The 16,224-nt window shown below is 62.5% G+C and overlaps 1 protein-coding gene across 3 annotated transcripts; it reads left to right on the plus strand.

The window, feature by feature from the left end:
- The first annotated feature begins 1,234 nt into the window (after positions 1-1,234).
- Positions 1,235-15,499, plus strand: P2RY2 (purinergic receptor P2Y2). Of its 3 annotated transcripts, none has more exons than XM_058305916.2 (3): positions 1,235-1,381; positions 10,436-10,522; positions 13,739-15,499. In XM_058305916.2, the coding sequence occupies exon 3, from the start codon at positions 13,743-13,745 to the stop codon at positions 14,853-14,855; it is 1,113 nt and encodes a 370-aa protein (XP_058161899.1). In that variant the 5' UTR covers positions 1,235-1,381; positions 10,436-10,522; positions 13,739-13,742; the 3' UTR covers positions 14,856-15,499. The 3 variants fall into 3 exon arrangements, with proteins under 3 accessions (XP_058161899.1, XP_058161900.1, XP_058161901.1); XM_058305917.2 differs by having other exon boundaries at positions 1,242-1,381; positions 10,341-10,522; XM_058305918.2 differs by lacking the exon at positions 1,235-1,381 and adding an exon at positions 1,476-3,525.
- Positions 15,500-16,224: the final 725 nt, after the last annotated feature.

Below are 16,224 nucleotides of genomic sequence, written 5' to 3' on the forward strand. Positions count from 1 at the left end.
CCTTTGTGTCTCCCAGGCCGAGTTCCCAGGGGTGCTGCAGCGGTGGCTCAGCCACACAGGGCTGTGTGTGCTCTCCGCTCCAGCTCCCAGCGCGGCCGTGGCCGGTGCCCTTCCTGGGCCCCTCTGGGGCGGGCAGCCAGGCCACAGCCAGCCGATGCGGAGCCCAGCTGGACTCACGGTCCCAGGGCCCTGGCCTAGCTCCTTGGCCACAGGAAGCGGCCTCCTCCTTACTTGTCCAACCCCTGGAGGGTGCAAAGCACCCGACGGATGGACGCTAGAAGGTGGGAAGGTGAGTGTGATTGGGTCCACTTCATAAACGTGAGAAGGAGGCTCTGAGCACTGTAAATGGGTCAAGCCTTCCCAGAATCCGTGCTGAAGCTGGGCTGGAACTTACACTCCTGAGGCTTAGACCTGAAAGCTAGAGGCACCCATCCGTCCACGCATGCCCCCTTTCCACCAACACTGAGCACCTCCTGGGTCCCAGGTTCTGCACTAGGCTCTGAGCACATTAGGACAAGGCAGGGCTGGCCTCTTCTGGGAGAAGGACAGGCACGGGGTCCACGGCCACAGCAGGCCCTGCAAGTGAGCAGGGAGTGCTCCGTGGGGAGGAGTAGCCTGAGAAGACTTCTCCGGGGAAGCAGGACGAGGGACCAGAGAGAGCAGGGCGGTGGGCACTGCCGGCCACTCTTTCCGGCAGGACATTATGGAGTGGGGGATGCATAAGGAAAGGGGCGGGGGACAGCTGGAGAGAGAGGCAGGAACCTGAGTGTCCCCATTTCCCCTGTGGGCGATGGGGAGTGCCCCAGCCCAGGCCGTCCAGGGATTTGTCAGAGCCTGTGCTCTGGCAGGTCCTTCCGAGGCAGGTCCCTCCCGAGACCTGGCAGGAAGGGCCGGGCTGGGCCGGGGACCGCGGGTGGGTACAGAGGTCCAGTCACGAGCGGCGGCGGGAGTCAAGCAGGCGCCGCACAAACCCTGGGACACACCGGCATCTCTGAAAACCTCTCCTCACATGCCCCCCAGGGTGGCGTGAGCGAGGCGGGCGACCTCCACCCCCGGCCGCAGGACCCTCCCCGCCGGCCCTCCCCGCGCAGCGCCCCGCTCCGACGCGCTCACCCAGCGCCGCGCCGCGGGCGGAGCTCGCAAGCCAGTGGCGGGCGTCTGTCCCCGGGCGGGGGGGGGGGGGGGGGACGGGGGCGGTGCCAGGGTCTGTCCAGAGTCCGCCCCGCCCCCGGCCTGCCCCGCAGCGGAGGCGGGGGGCCAGGACGCGGCGGGCCGCGGGCCTCCCAGGAACGCGGTGCGGGCGGCGGCTGCGGCGGCGGGACCCAGAGGCCAGCGCGGGCACGGGGAGCGGCGGCGGCGGCCCCCGGGGCGCAGCTCGGAGGTGACGGGCGGGCGGCCTGGAGCAGCCGGAGGCCGCGGGGGGGGCGGCCTGGGCGCCCGGCGGGTCCGCCCCAGCGAGTCCCCAGCCAGCCCTAGGCTAGGAGAGCGCGCGGGCGGCGGCGCTTGTCCGTGGGCGCAAGTTCTGAGCCGGCGTGCGCGGCGCCATCGGACGGTGCCAGCGCACGGGTGGGACGGAAAGTCCTTGTCTCACCGGAGCGGCGATCTCGGGGAGTGTGGGTCGGACGTGTGTGTCCTCGTATTGGGAAAGTCTGTGTTAGTGGGTGAAGGAGCGGGTGAGTGCGTGCGCCCTTGCCCGGCCGAACTTGTAGACCTTGTCTGTGTGTGTGTGTGTGTGTGTGTGTGTGTGTGTGTGTGTGAGCGCTCTGGTGTGGGCGCGCGGTGACATGGGGCCGCACCCAGAGCCCGGGGAACACCGGAGACCCGCTGGGAAGCCACTGATCCGTATGACTGGGAGGGGGCAGCCGTGGCGGGGGTGGGGCAGTGTGCGGGCAGTGGTGGTGCAAGGACAGTCCAGCCTGTTAGGGGACTTTTGTCTGGCAGGTGGGGCTATAGGAAGAGTCACTCCCCGGGAAGACAGTGCTTCTGCCTCCCCCACTCCTAACCCCAGGCTGCCAGTGGCACACCGGCCACTCCACCCCCCTTCCTCCAAGAGCTGTGGCAGGGGCCAAGCCCTGCCAGGACCTAGACTGCTAATCTGGGGTCTGTGGGGTCCCCTAGGCCATTGCCCTCAGCAGGGCCTTGCCAGCCTCCCCACACCACCCCCCACCCCCCACCCCCCAGCTTGAGGTACCTGATTTGTCTGGGACCCAGGCTGGAAGAATGTGGAGGCCTGGGAGAGCCTCAGCTCTCTGTCAGTGGAGGTGGGAGAAGGGGAAGATGGTTTGAACAGTCATGGCCCAGTAAAAAGCCCTGAAGCGCCCCCAGAGCTTTGTTCCCATCTTGCCTGACCCTGGGCAGGACAGTTCCCTTCTCTGAGCCTCAGTGGTCTCATCTGTGAAACGGGAATAATCTTGATACGGCACTTGAGGGCCTTGGGTCATGCGGGCCCCAGCGAGCCCCTCAGCTTCGGGCTGGGGGTTCAGTCCCTGGAAGGAGCCTCCTGAAACCCAAATCCCAACCTTATCCCTCCCTGCGCTCAACTTCCACGGGGCCGGGCCGAAAGCCCTTAGCGTGGGACTCCGGGTCTCTGTGACCCTCTCTGGCCCCTCTCCCACCTGACCCTTCGGCCTTCAGTCACTGCGGGGAGTCTTCTGCACACTCCTGCTTGGTCCTTGCCTCTCCACCATGGTACCTGCTATACTCGCCACCTAAAATGCCCTCCTACTCCTCCCACCTCCCTCAACTGGAGAACTGCTCAGCGTTGGGACCCAGCTCAGGTGTCCTCTCCTCCGGGAAGCCTTCCTTGATCCCCCAGGTGGGTCGGAGCTTCTCCTGGGCCCCTGCAGCCCCAGAGCAGCCCCAGACCCTCCCAGAATGTTCTGGTCTGTGTCTGTCTCCTCCTTTCCTCTCCCCCGCCCAGCTCTGGAGGGCGGGGCCTGGGACTCATTCATTCCTGTGCTGCCTGCACCCTGTGCCGGGCTGGGCTGACCTGAGGGGCTGTCCTCAGTGGGTTCCGTGTCATCACCCAGAAGGGCGACCAGAGTTGGGGGATCAGAGTGCGTGGTACAGGTCGTCAGAACAGCGTGCCTGGGGCACCGCGGCACCCACAGTTCCAGCTGAACACTTGGTGTCATCCAGAAGGCAATAGGGAGACATGGAGGGTGTGTGTGTGTGTGTGTGTGTGTGTGTGTGTGTGGCAGGGGTGAACGGGCAAGGTCAGATCAGCGTTTCAGAAAGATGTCTCTGGCTGCAGGATGAGAATGGATGGATTAGGTAGTGCCGAGTGTGGGGAGGTCAAGGCATCTGTGGAACAGGAATTGTTTGAATCTGAACCCCTGCCCCTTGGCCAAGCACCTTTCCCGGAGTCCTCAGATGCTCCGACTGAGGGATTCGGGGGCACTTTGGGCTCTCCCTCCTTCAGTGGGAGCCTGGGGCCTGTGCTCTCAGCCCAGCTGTACCCCCGTCTTGCTGGATGGCCCTGGAGCACTTCCTTCCCTGCCAGCCTCTACAGGGAGACCAGAACTAGTAAGTCCCTGCGTGGGAGGGGATGTGAGGGGCCCTGGCAGGGAGGCCGGTCGCTCCCTCTACTCTTCTTTGCCTTGAGCTGTCCTGGGTTCTTGCCGGGGGGGCTGGGGGATCACGGTAGGACCCCTCCACAATGGCGCCAAGCTTAGGCGTCAGGGTGAGGCTGGCACCCTTTCATCCCTGGCCAGGATGCGCACGGTTCTGACCCTTCTGCGAGAGTGTGAGGGCATCGCCGAGGCCTCGTGGGTGAGCCCATGAGAGCTTTGCCTTGGCTTCTCTCATGGCTGTAGCCCTGGGAGAGGCTACGGTGCTTCTCTGGGCATCAGTTTCTCCATCTGTAAAATGGGCCTGATGATCCTGGCCTCCTCCCATGCAACGTCGCTTTGAGGATTCCTAAGACAGTGGCCAGGAAAGGGCTTTGAAGGCTAAGGACAAGGCACAGGAAAGGAGTGTGGCGCTTGTCGGCTTAAACGTTCCTTAAAGACTATAATAGACCATGGGGTGCAAGAACAAGGACTGTGCCAGTTCCTGGAATGGTTTTCTTTTTGAGGTACCGGGGCCAGGGATTGAACCTGGGACCTTGTATGTGGGAAGCCGGCACCCAACCACTGAGCCACATCAGCTCCCCTGAGTTGGTTTTTTGTTTGTTTGTTTTTAGGAGGCACTGGGAACCAAACCTGGGACCTTCCCTTGTGGGAAACAGGTGCTCAACTGCTTGAGCCACATCTGCTCCCCAACAGTTGTTGGATTTTTAATTAAAGTCTTCCTCCCTTGACCCCACCCTGTGCAGTCAGGTTACTTGTAACAATTGTGTATATTTATGAACAGTTTACAAATGTTCCTCATTCCATCCGCCACCAACCTTGTGAGAAAGGAATTAGTGTCCCGATATTGCAGAGGAGGAAATAGAGGCTCAGGGAGTGCCTAGTCTGAGGCCACAAAACCGGGGTGAACGCGGGGTGCCTGTCACTGCCCCGTCCTGGTCCTTCCCCTGCAGGTCACAGAGACCCCATCTGCCTGAGGCCCAATCCTCCGGCATCCAGGCTGGAGGGAGTTCGAATCCTGCCCTGAGTGCCTCTTTGGGGCTAGCTTTTGGCCTGATGACCAGGCTGGTAATAAGATGACACCTGCCAGCCCTGCCCACAGGACCGGAGAAGCCTTTCTCATGGCGGGGGGAGGGCGAGGAGGAAAAGGGTCCTGATGAAATCTTTCCTCTCCCCAAACCACATTCTGTGGGCTTGCTTGGTGCACCCATTGGCCCCACATCTTCCTCTTGGCCGTGCTGTGTCCTCAGGCCTGATCTCTCCCACCCCTGGGACCCCGGCTATGGGGACCTTCCCTGACCTCTGGACCCATCCTGGAGGCCAGTTGCAGGACTGGGCTCCCTCTGTCCCCATGGCCCAGCACAGAGCAGGTGACTTTGACAAGGGGGGAAATGAACGCCTGGGTAAAGAGGGGGCGCGGCGGGGAGGAGCCCCTGCGGGGCCACAGCGGGACTTGAAGGGTTGGCTCACCTGTTATCCCGTCTCCCAGGCCTGCTCGTTCCTGGTCAGGAGCGGCAGCCCTTGCTGGGCGGGGGGCAGCCTGGGCCCTGCCGGGCACTGCCTCCTCCTGAACCCTCAGCCCTGGGACCCGGCCGGCGTCCTTGAAGCTCTCTGGACAGGAGGCCTGGGCACCAGGGCAGCACCCTGCTCGGGCAGGGAGGAGCCTCCCTCAGACTTCCTCAGCCTGGCTGAGCCTCCGCTCTCTGCCTGTCTCAAGGAAGGTTCCAGGTGTTGACGTGGCTTCCTGGTGGGGCCCCGGCCTCCCCAGCCCGGACCGTGGAGGAGTCTTGCCTCCTGGGCAGTGGACCCGAAAGGGACGCTCCCGCCTCACGGGGAATCCAGGGCCAAGGGATTTGCCCTCTCCCCCCAGACTTCCCCCTCCAATCCGCCTTCCATGTGGCACCGCCTTTGTTAAGGTCCGCTCTGACTATGTCCCTCCCCGCCTGAGCCCTGCCATGGCTCCCCATTACCCTTGGGGGGGAGGTCACGTTCCTCGGCCTCACGTCTGAGCCCTTCCTTTGGAGTCCCTCAGACTCTCACACATTCTTTGCCACCTACATGCCAGCTACACATGACCTCCTGGCCTTCCCCTGAAATTCTCACCTCACTTCCACTTCTGCTACCTTCAATGTCCTCTGACCTGTTTCTTTACTTGACAGACTCCTAATCGTCCATCAAAGCCCAGCTCAAATGACCCCTTCTCTGGAAATTTCTCCCTGACCACCATCCGTGGGCCAGTAAGGGTTGCTCTGGCTTTCCTGGCGCTGGGCTTCCTTAGTCATGGCTTGCTCATCACCAGGTGGTCTTGGTCCATGTCTGTGTCTTTTATCCAATTCTGGCTTCAAAGGGATCCCCTCAGGCTGGCACGTGGAGGCGCTGGTAAATGTTTGCTAAGACTTTGTGGTTCCTCAGAATGTGATTTATGAGTGATCCCTCTGAAAGTCCAGATTCCTGTGGTTCTGAGAATCTTAAAACCAAAGACGATCAGAAACAGAGTAACAGAGTTGAAGGGACATTTAGTGTTCTCTCCCAGAACCACAGATTCTTGGAAATGGGCTCTAAGAATCAGTGGCCCTGGAAAGCAGTCAGTCAAACCATCCCAGAATCGTGGACTCACTTATAACACGTTTGTGCTTTTGTCCCATTTTCCACCTTGGGTTCCCATTCTCACTCTTTTTGTCCAAGCTGGGCCCTTCCTGCTTCTCCTCCAACCTTCTCCTGGTTCCTCTGCCAGGAGCCTGCCCCCACTGCTCCGCCCCTGACCTCTGCTGGGGACACCTGGGAGGCTTCCCCTGGTGAGAAAGTTCCAGTGTCACGTTGCAGTGCCGGGCAGGCGCAGCCCCCAGCTCAGGGCAGGGCATGATTTGTGAGCCCCACGGAGCTCCCTCTGTCCTGTCTCCCTTAGGCCCCATGAGCTGTGCCATGTAGCCGTGACTCTCCCTATTTTACCAGAGGATACCCTGAGGCCCAGAGAGGGCGAGTTCACTTGGCCAAGGTTGCGTAGCGTGGGTGGTTCCAAGTTGGGGCCGAACCTGGGGTTCTTGCCTGTCTGGCTGGAGGTGTCTAGCCCGGAGCCCAGGGCCCTGGGGCTCTGAGCTGCTCTGGCCCGCGCCCGCCGTCTCGGGAGCCCTGTGCCGCCCTGGCTGGGGGGTGGGAGAGGAGGTTTGGATTCCTGCCCTGGGGTGGGAGTGGAGGTGCCCGGCTCCACACGGAAAGTAACGAGAGCACCAGACCTTGGGGCGGCACTTCCTCTTTTGGGGTCTCTAAGATGGGCAACCAGCCTGGCTGAGGCCAACCCACTCAGGTGCTCTGAGCTGAACCCCAAAGGTGACCCCTCAGCCGGGGCCCTAGGGTTCCCAAGAGGGAAAGAGCCTCTGAGAGAGGGCTCCAGATCCCCAGGGCTTCTGGAGGGGGATGGCGAGGCCGCGCACCACGGCAGTGCCTGCTGGCAGCGTCTGAAGGTACCTGCCCCCTCGGCCCCCCGCCCCCCAGCCCACAGCTCTTTCCTCAGACTGTGGTCCAGAAGCAGGCACGGCTAGGGGGGCTCCTGGCTGTCAGCCCCTTGAAGGACATCTGGGAGCAGGCAGGGGATAACGTCCAAGCTCCTAAGCTGTCCCCAACCCAGCTTTGCCCTCTCTACCCTCAAGCCACGGGGATGACTGACAGTTCTCCAAACGTGCTGTGATCTCTTGTCCCCATTTCCTCCTTCTGCTTCTCCTCTCTCTCTGCCCACCTGACTTCTACTCATCTTCCAACTTGAAACCCAGGTGCCTTCTCCTCCAGGAAGCCTTCCCTGACCACCCCTCCTTTCCCTTTGGGGCCCTTCTTGGCTCCTTCAGCCCTGGTGTTCGGCCTCCCTCAGGCCTCCCACCCTGAGTTGTCACTGCCAGTTTCTGGGTCCGATGTCCTGGCCCAGCCCTGACAGAGAGCTCCACGAGGGCAGGGAAGGGTCCGATCCACCAAGTCCCCAGCACCCGGCCCAGGGACAGAGATGTGGCCTTCTCCGTAGAGGGCGAGGGAACGTGATCGGCGTCTGGCCTGCGCTGGGGGTCCCTGGCCTGGCCTCCCCTCTGAGAACAGGGACACTTGGCCTGTGGGCCTGTCGGCGGTGGCCTCCTCTCTCCAGCCCCACAATTCCTGTGAGGCCCCCTCCCCCTCGCCTGCCTCGCCCCCTTCCTCTCCCCACCTTCTCCCCTGCTGAAGCCTTCCCTCTCTTAGTTAGCTCATAGTGACTTCCAGTCATCCTATTTTGCTATCTCAACACCCTTCAGAGGCAGGTTCTTTGAGAGGAGTCTGAGGCTCCAGTTAGGAGATGGGTCCAGGACCACAGCTGGCCCCGCACTCAGCTGTCGAGGGCTTCTCCAGAGAGCCCCAGAATCCCCCTCCTGCCCGCTGCCCTCGCCCATCCCCTCCGTGGTGCTCGGGGCCCAGGTCCCGTGTCTCCCCTCACAGCGCCCCACCCTTGGCAGACACGGGCAGCGACGGTTTCCAGGGTGGCGACAGGACACTCTCCTCTCGGGCTGGACGGGGCCAGCCAGGCAGGCGGGGACGTCCTGGGGCCCCCCTAGAGGAGGCGCTGGAATGTCGTCCAGTACCCGGCCTGGGAACTGTACTCAGGCTCACTAGCCCCCGGCTATGGGGACAAAGGCCCCAGTTCAGTGTAGGGCCAGGGCCAGCCTGGGGGGCCGAGGGGAGGGAGAGGAGTCTCCATGCTGGGCGTGGCTTGGCCCTTGTCTTTCTGGGTGAGTCTCTACCCCTTTCCAGACCTTGGTTTCTCTAACTGTGCGATGGGTGCAATAACCATCCCGGCCGCGTCGCGCTGGCAGAGTGCCAGGGAGGGTACGTGGGTCCTGGGCCCTGCCGGCTGGCACTCCCTCTGGCAGAGAACAGGCAGAGCGAGGGGCAGAGAGCACAGGGCCTTGGCCGGTGGAGGGCTGTGGCCAGGGCCCGCTTATGAAGTCACGCAACCGCCCCTGTGGTTGGCTAGCTTTGTGACCCCGGAGAAGCTATTGGGCCTCTCGGGGTCAAGTGAAGCCACTTGAAATGGAACTTGGCCCGGAAGTGCGCAGAGGAAGCCCTGACTCAGTGGACGCTCTTGCTGTGACACAGGTGTTAGGAGGTAAGGGAGGATGTCCTGGGAGCAGGAACTCGGTGAGCCAAGGCTCCACCTTGGGGCTGCTCTTGCTGGGCTCGGGGTGGGGGCAGAGGGGGGGCTGGAGGGGCCAGGACCTCAGCTGGAGGGCAAGAGGGAGCCCCGGTAGGTTCCTGCTTTCTCGCACGGAAGGGTGTTCCTCCAGCCATGTGGTCGGCTTGTGTTATGGGCAGCCCACGTGGCTGCAGTAAGAAGGAGGGACAGGTGACAGCAGGCTGGGGGCGAGGAGGCCAGCCGGGTGCTTGGTGCCAGGCGCTGGAGGGGAAACGCCGGACTGGACTAAGGCGGGGGCTGCAGGCGGGGAGAAGGCAGGGTGCCTGCCTGAGGGTCTTGAACTGACAGGACCCGGCGAGGGCCAGGCTTGGGAGGCGGGGAAGAGGGAACCTGTCAAGCCTGTCTGTGAGGCTTGAAACCTGGAAGGATGGTTCTCTCTGAAATGGGAGAATGACTTGGAGAAAGTGGTGCGCTCCACCTTGCCCTGTTGCACCAAGGCACCTCCTAGAGAGGAGAGGGCAGGGCGTGAAAAGGTGACAGAGTGGGGTGAAAAGGTGACACGTTCACCTTGTCCCTAGAACCGAGGAGCAGAGACTGCCGGGCAAGGTGAGCTGAGGAAGCAGTGGTCACGGGGCGTTGTCCTGGCCCTGCTGCTGACCCGTCTCCTCTCCCCGCGTGCCCTACGCTTGCACCTTCCAGCCTGGGCACCTGGCCACAGCCTGTCCCCAACCCCACCCCTCACTGGCGTCTCCTGGGATGTGTCTGAGGTCGGGGTGGATGCTGGAACCTGCCCATATAGGGAGGGGTCCACCCACCAGTGACTAGCCTGCCACCGAGGCCCCGGGCCTGACCTGCTTGTGGCGCTTCTAGAGAGAGGCGAACCAGGGCGGAATTCGGAAGGGCTGGGTTCTAGTCTTGGCTTTAGTCTTGCTGTGAGGCCTTGGGCCTCAGTTTCCTCCTCTGTCAAATGTGGGTTTGGGACAGGTGACTTCTAAAGGCTGCTCTAGGCCCCGACCATCTAGGGCATGTGAGTGCGAGCATCTGTTTGGGTGCACGCTGTGTGCCCTTCTGAGTGTGACTGTGCATCTGTGCATTTGGAGGTGTCCGTGCCTGTGTGCGTGGAGGCGTGTATTTATATCACCCATGGAGGAATGGTTAGAAGCAGGAGGGGAAGGAGAATGTTCCAGATGGAGACCTAGCTCGAGCAAAAGCGCACTGGCCGGCTTTCTCTAGAGTGCACACTGGGCAAGGAGAGCGACTGTTTCCTCGGCTGTGCGCTGACACCCAGAACCAGGATGGCGGGATGAGGACGGGGCACTGGGGGCTTCTCTCAGCCTTGCAGGGTGTGGGGGAGTCCTGCCCCCCCCCCCCCCCCCCCCGCGGAGTCATCCTCCTGCAAGACGGAGTGTCTGGGGAAAACGGCTGGGAGGCGTGAGCCAGGGTGACGGTGGACGGCTGGGCGGCTGGGGCGGGGGGCTGCACTGCACCAGGACGGCACGCCGAGTCAGCTTTCTGCCTCTTGGGGGCCATGGTTAGAGCAGAGGGGCGGCCCCCGGGAGAGCTGGGCTTGGCCGGCTTCCCACCTCCAGGAGCCCCCCGCCGTCTCCACTTCCCTGTGTGCGCAGGAGCCAGCGGCACCGCCTGCTCTGAGAAATGCCGGAGGAGCCCGGGCAGGGCGCGGCTGGGGCAGGAGGGACCTGTTTTTCCTGTTTCCCCGCAGAGTTCCCTGCAGCCCGGTGGCGGTCCAGGCATGTGCACTCGTGAGCTAGCGCTGAGCATCCTGACAGCACGAGCAGGGGCTGGTCAGGTACGTGCGGGCCAGGGCGGGGCCCACCGGCGGGAGGGGAGGGCCAGGTGCTTGCGGGTGCAGGGCTGTGTGTGTGCTGGGTGCCTGTGGTATGTGTGCAGGCGCAGAAGTTGATCTGGGCTTGGGCCAAGGGGATCCTCAGGCAGGTGCCCAGCTTGCCCTGGTCCCGCATCCCAGGCTGGGGGGAACTCAGGAACTCAGTTTTCCAATTCCCAGCAGTGTGACCTTTAACCAGTAGCCGAATCCCCTGGCAGTACCTGCTGAGGGGGAGGGATGGGGGATGACAGGAAGATGCTGCACGGAAGCTGCTCAGCCCAGCCCGGGCCTCTGCAGAGCAGGGCGGGGGCTGCAGGATTTGGGGCTCTTGATCTAGACTGGCCCATGGCCTGGGCCGGAGATGAGAGAGGAAAGAATGCTGCTGGCCTCAGGCAGCTGGCCACCTCCAGAATGGCCCTCCTGGGGGCTTCCCGGCCTGTGCCGAGAAGCGCAGCACCTTCCGGAACCCTGCAGCTCTTGAAGGAGAGAAGCCCAGACCCCCGAGTGCAGCAGGTGCAGGGCTCAGGTGGGCTGGCCCTCGGCAGGGCTGGAATGACCCGTGGCCACCCGAGGGCCAGCAGCCGAGAAATCTTCCTTCTCCTCCGGGACGTCCTCAGGGGCAAGTGGAAGGAAGGGCGCCGCCAAAGCTCAGCCTCCCTGGGCTCCCAGAGCCCCCAGGCGTCTTCACGCATCATGTATGAACTGTCAGGCCTTTGGCTGCGTGACAGGGATGGAGAAAAAGCTCAGATGGACCCGGCCCTCAGGGAGGACCGGGCAGTGTGGGGGTAGAGGCTGGAAGGACAAACTGCCAGCGTGGAGCGAGGGGTACTCTGGGTGGTGGTGGCTGGGGAGAGGGGAGAGCTTTCAGAAATGAGCTGGTATTTGAGAAGGGCCTTGAACGGAGTTGGGGGAAGGGTTCTGGAAAGACTTTCCAGGCCAGAAGCCCAGAGTGTTTCAGTGGCTCACATGTCGCCTCCAGACAGGGGGCTCCCCAGAACTGGGCTCAGAGAGGCTCGTGAGCAGGGTTGCACAAAGCTAGGTGGGGGCGCAGGGTGCTGCCCCAGAGGGGACCTGGGGTCAGGAAGCAAATTGGTTCCTTCTGAGGGTGGGGGCCTGGGCTGACCTGGCCAGGCTGGGGTGTGAACAGAGGTGCTCCCAGGTGGGCGAGCCCGCCTGGGATGGAAGGGGCAGGGGCAGGCTGGACGGGGGCCACGCGGGTGGAGGCCCCAGCGGGCCTGGCAGGGTGGAGGCCAGGATGTCCTGAAACAGGTGCAGGCGGCCCCCTTGCCTTCCCCAGGAGACTCTGGGAGTCTCCGCCCCCGGCTCCGGGCCTGAGATTCCACCCGCGGTGATTCAGGGATTTGCAGGGAAGTCCTAGCGCGGGGAGATAAGGGCCTGAGCCGGAGGGGAAGCTGAGGTCGCTGACCCGGCCCTGGGGCCCAGGCCTGGGCAGGCAGCGGCAGGCAGGGCCTGTGCCAGCCGCAGCACGGCCGCCAGAGGGCACGTTCGGGGGCTGCAGTTCCCCGAGGACGGGGAGTTTGGTCCTGAGAGGTCTGAGAGCGGCAGGGAATGCCTAGGCCTGCTGACTCCCAGGCCGGGGCTCTGTCCCGTCGTGACACAGGTCCTCAGTCTCCCTCGGGCCCTCCACGCTCCTCCTGCAGGCTCTGGGAGCCAGCGACTCCCAGTCCACCTTCCAAAGAGCAGGGCCCAAGGATCCCAACCCCCCCTACCCCGTTCCCACACCTCATAGCACCCCTCCAGGGCTCCCCACACTTGCCACGCCTGACTCTGAATTCCGCCTCGCCCTCCACCTGCTCCTCCTCCCGACGCAGGCTGCCTGCTGCCCCTGTTGAGCCAGGCTTCTGGCCACCTCCCTCTCCCACCCTTCCTCTAGCTTCCCTCCCAGCCCGCTCTGAAAGCTCCTTTCATGAAGTCCCCCTGGCCTGGCTCCTGCTCAGGACTTAGCATCCCCCCCCCCCCAGCCTCACACACTCTCCTCCTTTACAGCTTCCATTCAAGACACTGGTGGCCTGAGCGTGCTTCCCAAAGACTCCTGGAAGAGGCCACATCTGAGCTGAGCCTTGAAGCTGTTAACCCCCAAAATGTACCTACTGTAGACTAGGCACTACTGCAAGCATTTTACATGAATTACTTAGTCCTCACAGCAGTCCTATGATACAGATTCTATTACTCACCAAAGGCTCAGACTTGTCCAAGGTCACACAGCTAATAGGCAGTAAGGCCAGGTTTTTGAACCACCCAGGCAATCTGGCCCCAGAGACCAGGTTCTTAGTCAATGGAGTTTGCTACACAGAAGGATAGAGGAGAAGACTTCCCTAGAATCTCCAAGAAGGTCACCGTCCCATCGGGCAGCCTCACAGGCCAGGGGGCAAGACTGCTATTTGCAGATGCAGAAAGTGCACTTTGCGAAGTGTTTCCTGAGTGAGCAAATGAATGACAGAAGGAGACCTTTGGAAATACTCCCTCGAATACCAAGCACGGGACCAGTGCCTCCCCGGAGAGGAGAAAGATGAGCTAAACAAACCGCTTTCTAGTAGCCCTAGGAGGACAGGGGTCGTCCACCGCCTGGAGCCGTGGGCAGCGGGCACTGGGTGCGAAGAGGGGCCACTCACCCTGGAAGGCCCCTTTCCGTACATATGAAATCTGACCCCCTGGGGCGTCCAGAGCCTCAGATTCTGGAGTTCAGAGCCCCAGCTCTAGAACTCTGGGATTCTGGGATTCTAGGGCTGGGATGGCAAACTTTTTTGGTAAAAGGCCAGCCAGGAACCATTTTAGATTTGGCAGGCCATGTGATCTTTGTCGATTCTCCTTATAGTCATCGACATGGCTGTTTTCCAATAAAGCTTTATCTGCAGAAACAGACTGGTGGGCAGGATTGGCCTCGGCCAGTGGCTTCCCTAACCCTGTTTTAAAGTCTTAGCATTGGGCGATCCTGGCACTCATGGATCTTGGGTGTTCTTGGGGCTCTGGATCTCTGTGTTTGGAGGTTCTGGATTCTCCGGGTCCAAGGAAGAGAAACAGGCCAGATGGCAGCGAAGTCGCCCCAGGGTGGTTGGGCGAACCTCAGCCAAGGGCGCCTGTGGGTCCTGGGGGTCCCTAGGGCTCTGGGCGGGTGGGCCGAGCCCTGGCCGTGACCCCCACCTCCCCCCTTCCCTGCAGGGCGATGGCAGCAGGCCTGGACCCCTGGAATGGCACCGGCAACGGCACCTGGGAGAGGGATGAGCAGGGCTACAAGTGCCGCTTCAACGAGGAGTTCAAGTACGTGCTCCTGCCCGTGTCCTACGGCGTGGTGTGCGTGCTGGGGCTCGGCCTGAACGCCGCGGCGCTCTACGCCTTCCTGTGCCGCCTCAAGACCTGGAATGCCTCCACCACGTACATGTTCCACCTGGCTGTGTCGGACTCGCTGTACGCCGCCTCCCTGCCGCTGCTCATCAGCTACTATGCCCGCGGCGACGACTGGCCCTTCAGCACGGTGCTCTGCAAACTGGTACGCTTCCTCTTCTACACCAACCTCTACTGCAGCATCTTCTTCCTCACCTGCATCAGCGTGCACCGCTGCCTGGGCGTCCTGCGCCCGCTGCGCTCGCTGCGCTGGGGCCGGGCCCGCTACGCCCGCCGGGTGGTGGCCGCCGTCTGGGTGCTGGTGCTGGCCTGCCAGGCGCCCGTGCTCTACTTCGTCACCACCAGCGTGCGCGACGGCCGCGTCACCTGCCACGACACCTCGGCCCCCGAGCTCTTCGGCCACTTCGTGGCCTACAGCTCCGTCATGCTGGGCCTGCTCTTCGCGCTGCCCTTCGCCGTCATCCTGGTCTGCTACGCGCTCATGGCCCGGCGGCTGCTGAGGCCGGCCTACGAGACCTCGGGGGGCCTGCCGCGGGCCAAGCGCAAGTCGGTGCGCACCATCGCCGTGGTGCTGGCCGTCTTTGCCCTCTGCTTCCTGCCCTTCCACGTCAACCGCACCCTCTACTACTACTTCCGCTCGCTCGACCTCAGCTGCCCCACGCTCGACGCCATCAACATGGCTTACAAGATCACGCGGCCCTTGGCCAGCGCCAACAGTTGCCTGGACCCCGTGCTCTACTTCTTGGCCGGGCAGCGGCTCGTCCGCTTTGCCCGTGATGCCAAGCCCCCCGTGGACCCCACGCCCACCACCCAGGTTCACCGCAGGACCGCCTTCAGGAGGACAGACGACGTGTCGGCCAGCAGCAGCAAGGACTCCGGGCACGCCGGGTCCGGGCCGGCTGGTGGCGAGAACGCTAAGGACGTGCGGCTGTAGCGCCTGCGCTCTGCGGCTCTGCGCACGTTCATGGGGCAGGGGCACAGGGGAGACCAGGACTTACCCCAGTGGGACAGTCTCCACAGATATGGAATGTCAACAGCTCGCACCTGCGGGCAGGGAAGCCATGGTCCCACGTGCCAGCGTTTGGCAGGGGCCTGGGATGCTCTCCCTGTGGTCCGAGAGCTCGGCAGTCCCCATGCTCCCAGTAGGTGTGAACTGGGGAATGAGATTTTGGGAAAGGCAACGACTCAGGGCTCAGTCTGCCTTTGGCCTGACTCCCACAGGTAGAGCTGGCCACGCCTGGCAGGGCGTGTTGACCGGAATCTGGCCTGAGCAAGCCAAATGGAGACACTGAGGCCCATTTGGAGAGGAAGGTGACCCGCCAAGGTCACACAGGAGAGTCTGGGCCCGAGCCACCAGGGTGGGGGCAGAGTCACGGGGTGACCACAGGGAAAGTGGCCAGGGCTGAGCCGAAGGTTCCCCTGAAGGGCCTGGAGGGGGTCTGGGTGCCACAGTGGGCCCTGTGCTGGGGAATGCCCCCAGCCCGCCAAACGGGCACCTGGGATTGATGTCACAAACTCTCCTGGGCTGGGAGCCCGTTGGAGGCTGTCACTTATACTAAAGGTTTTGTTGCCTGCTGACCTGTGCCCTGTGTGTGTCTGGGAGTGGAGGGTGGGGCCTGGGACGCTCTCGCCACCCTCATCAGAGTCCTTTCTGCAGCCTGCTCTCTCTACCACCTGCCTCCCCAGGAGCTGCTGCAGGGGTCGTCTCACACCAGGGCTGCCCTCCCCAGGCCTCGGGCCATCCCCTCCTTAATTGGCTTCTGTGCCTGGCTCCGTGCTGGGCGCAGAGAGGGGTCATGTGGGGTCCCAGTCCTTGGTGATCCCCAGTCTAGGACTTACTGGTGATGACCAGGTGTTAAACCATTTAGCAGGCTCTCCAGGGAGAGGAAGGGGAATCCTCATCTGTAGCATCGCCTGTGAGTGCTGTAAATTCTCACATCTCAGTCAATTTCAAGTCACCAACGTGATGTCAACGTCTTGGGCTGAAAGTTCAGCAAGTGGTTCTATTTAAGATTTATTTCATTTACTTATTTCTCCCCACCCCCTTGCTGTTTTGCACTTGCTGTGTCTGTTCGTCTTCCTTGTTTCTTTAGGAGGCACCGGGAGCCAAACCTGGGACCTCTGATGCGGGAGGGAGGCGTCTAATCCCTTGAGCCACCTCTGCTCCCTGCTTTGTTGTGACTCTCATTATGTTTTTACTTCCTGCATCTCTTGTTGCATCATCTTGCTGCATCAGCTGTCTTCTTTTGGAGGCACCGGGAACCTCTGTTCCCTGCTTTATTGTGTCTCCTATTATTTTTTCT

Source organism: Dasypus novemcinctus, chromosome 10, assembly GCF_030445035.2.
Source record: "Dasypus novemcinctus isolate mDasNov1 chromosome 10, mDasNov1.1.hap2, whole genome shotgun sequence".
Lineage (NCBI taxonomy): Eukaryota > Metazoa > Chordata > Mammalia > Cingulata > Dasypodidae > Dasypus > Dasypus novemcinctus.

Bases quoted from the DNA above. Each gene is read 5' to 3' on its own strand.
- P2RY2 (XM_058305916.2), top strand. From the start codon at position 13,743: ATGGCAGCAGGCCTGGACCCCTGGAATGGCACCGGCAACGGCACCTGG.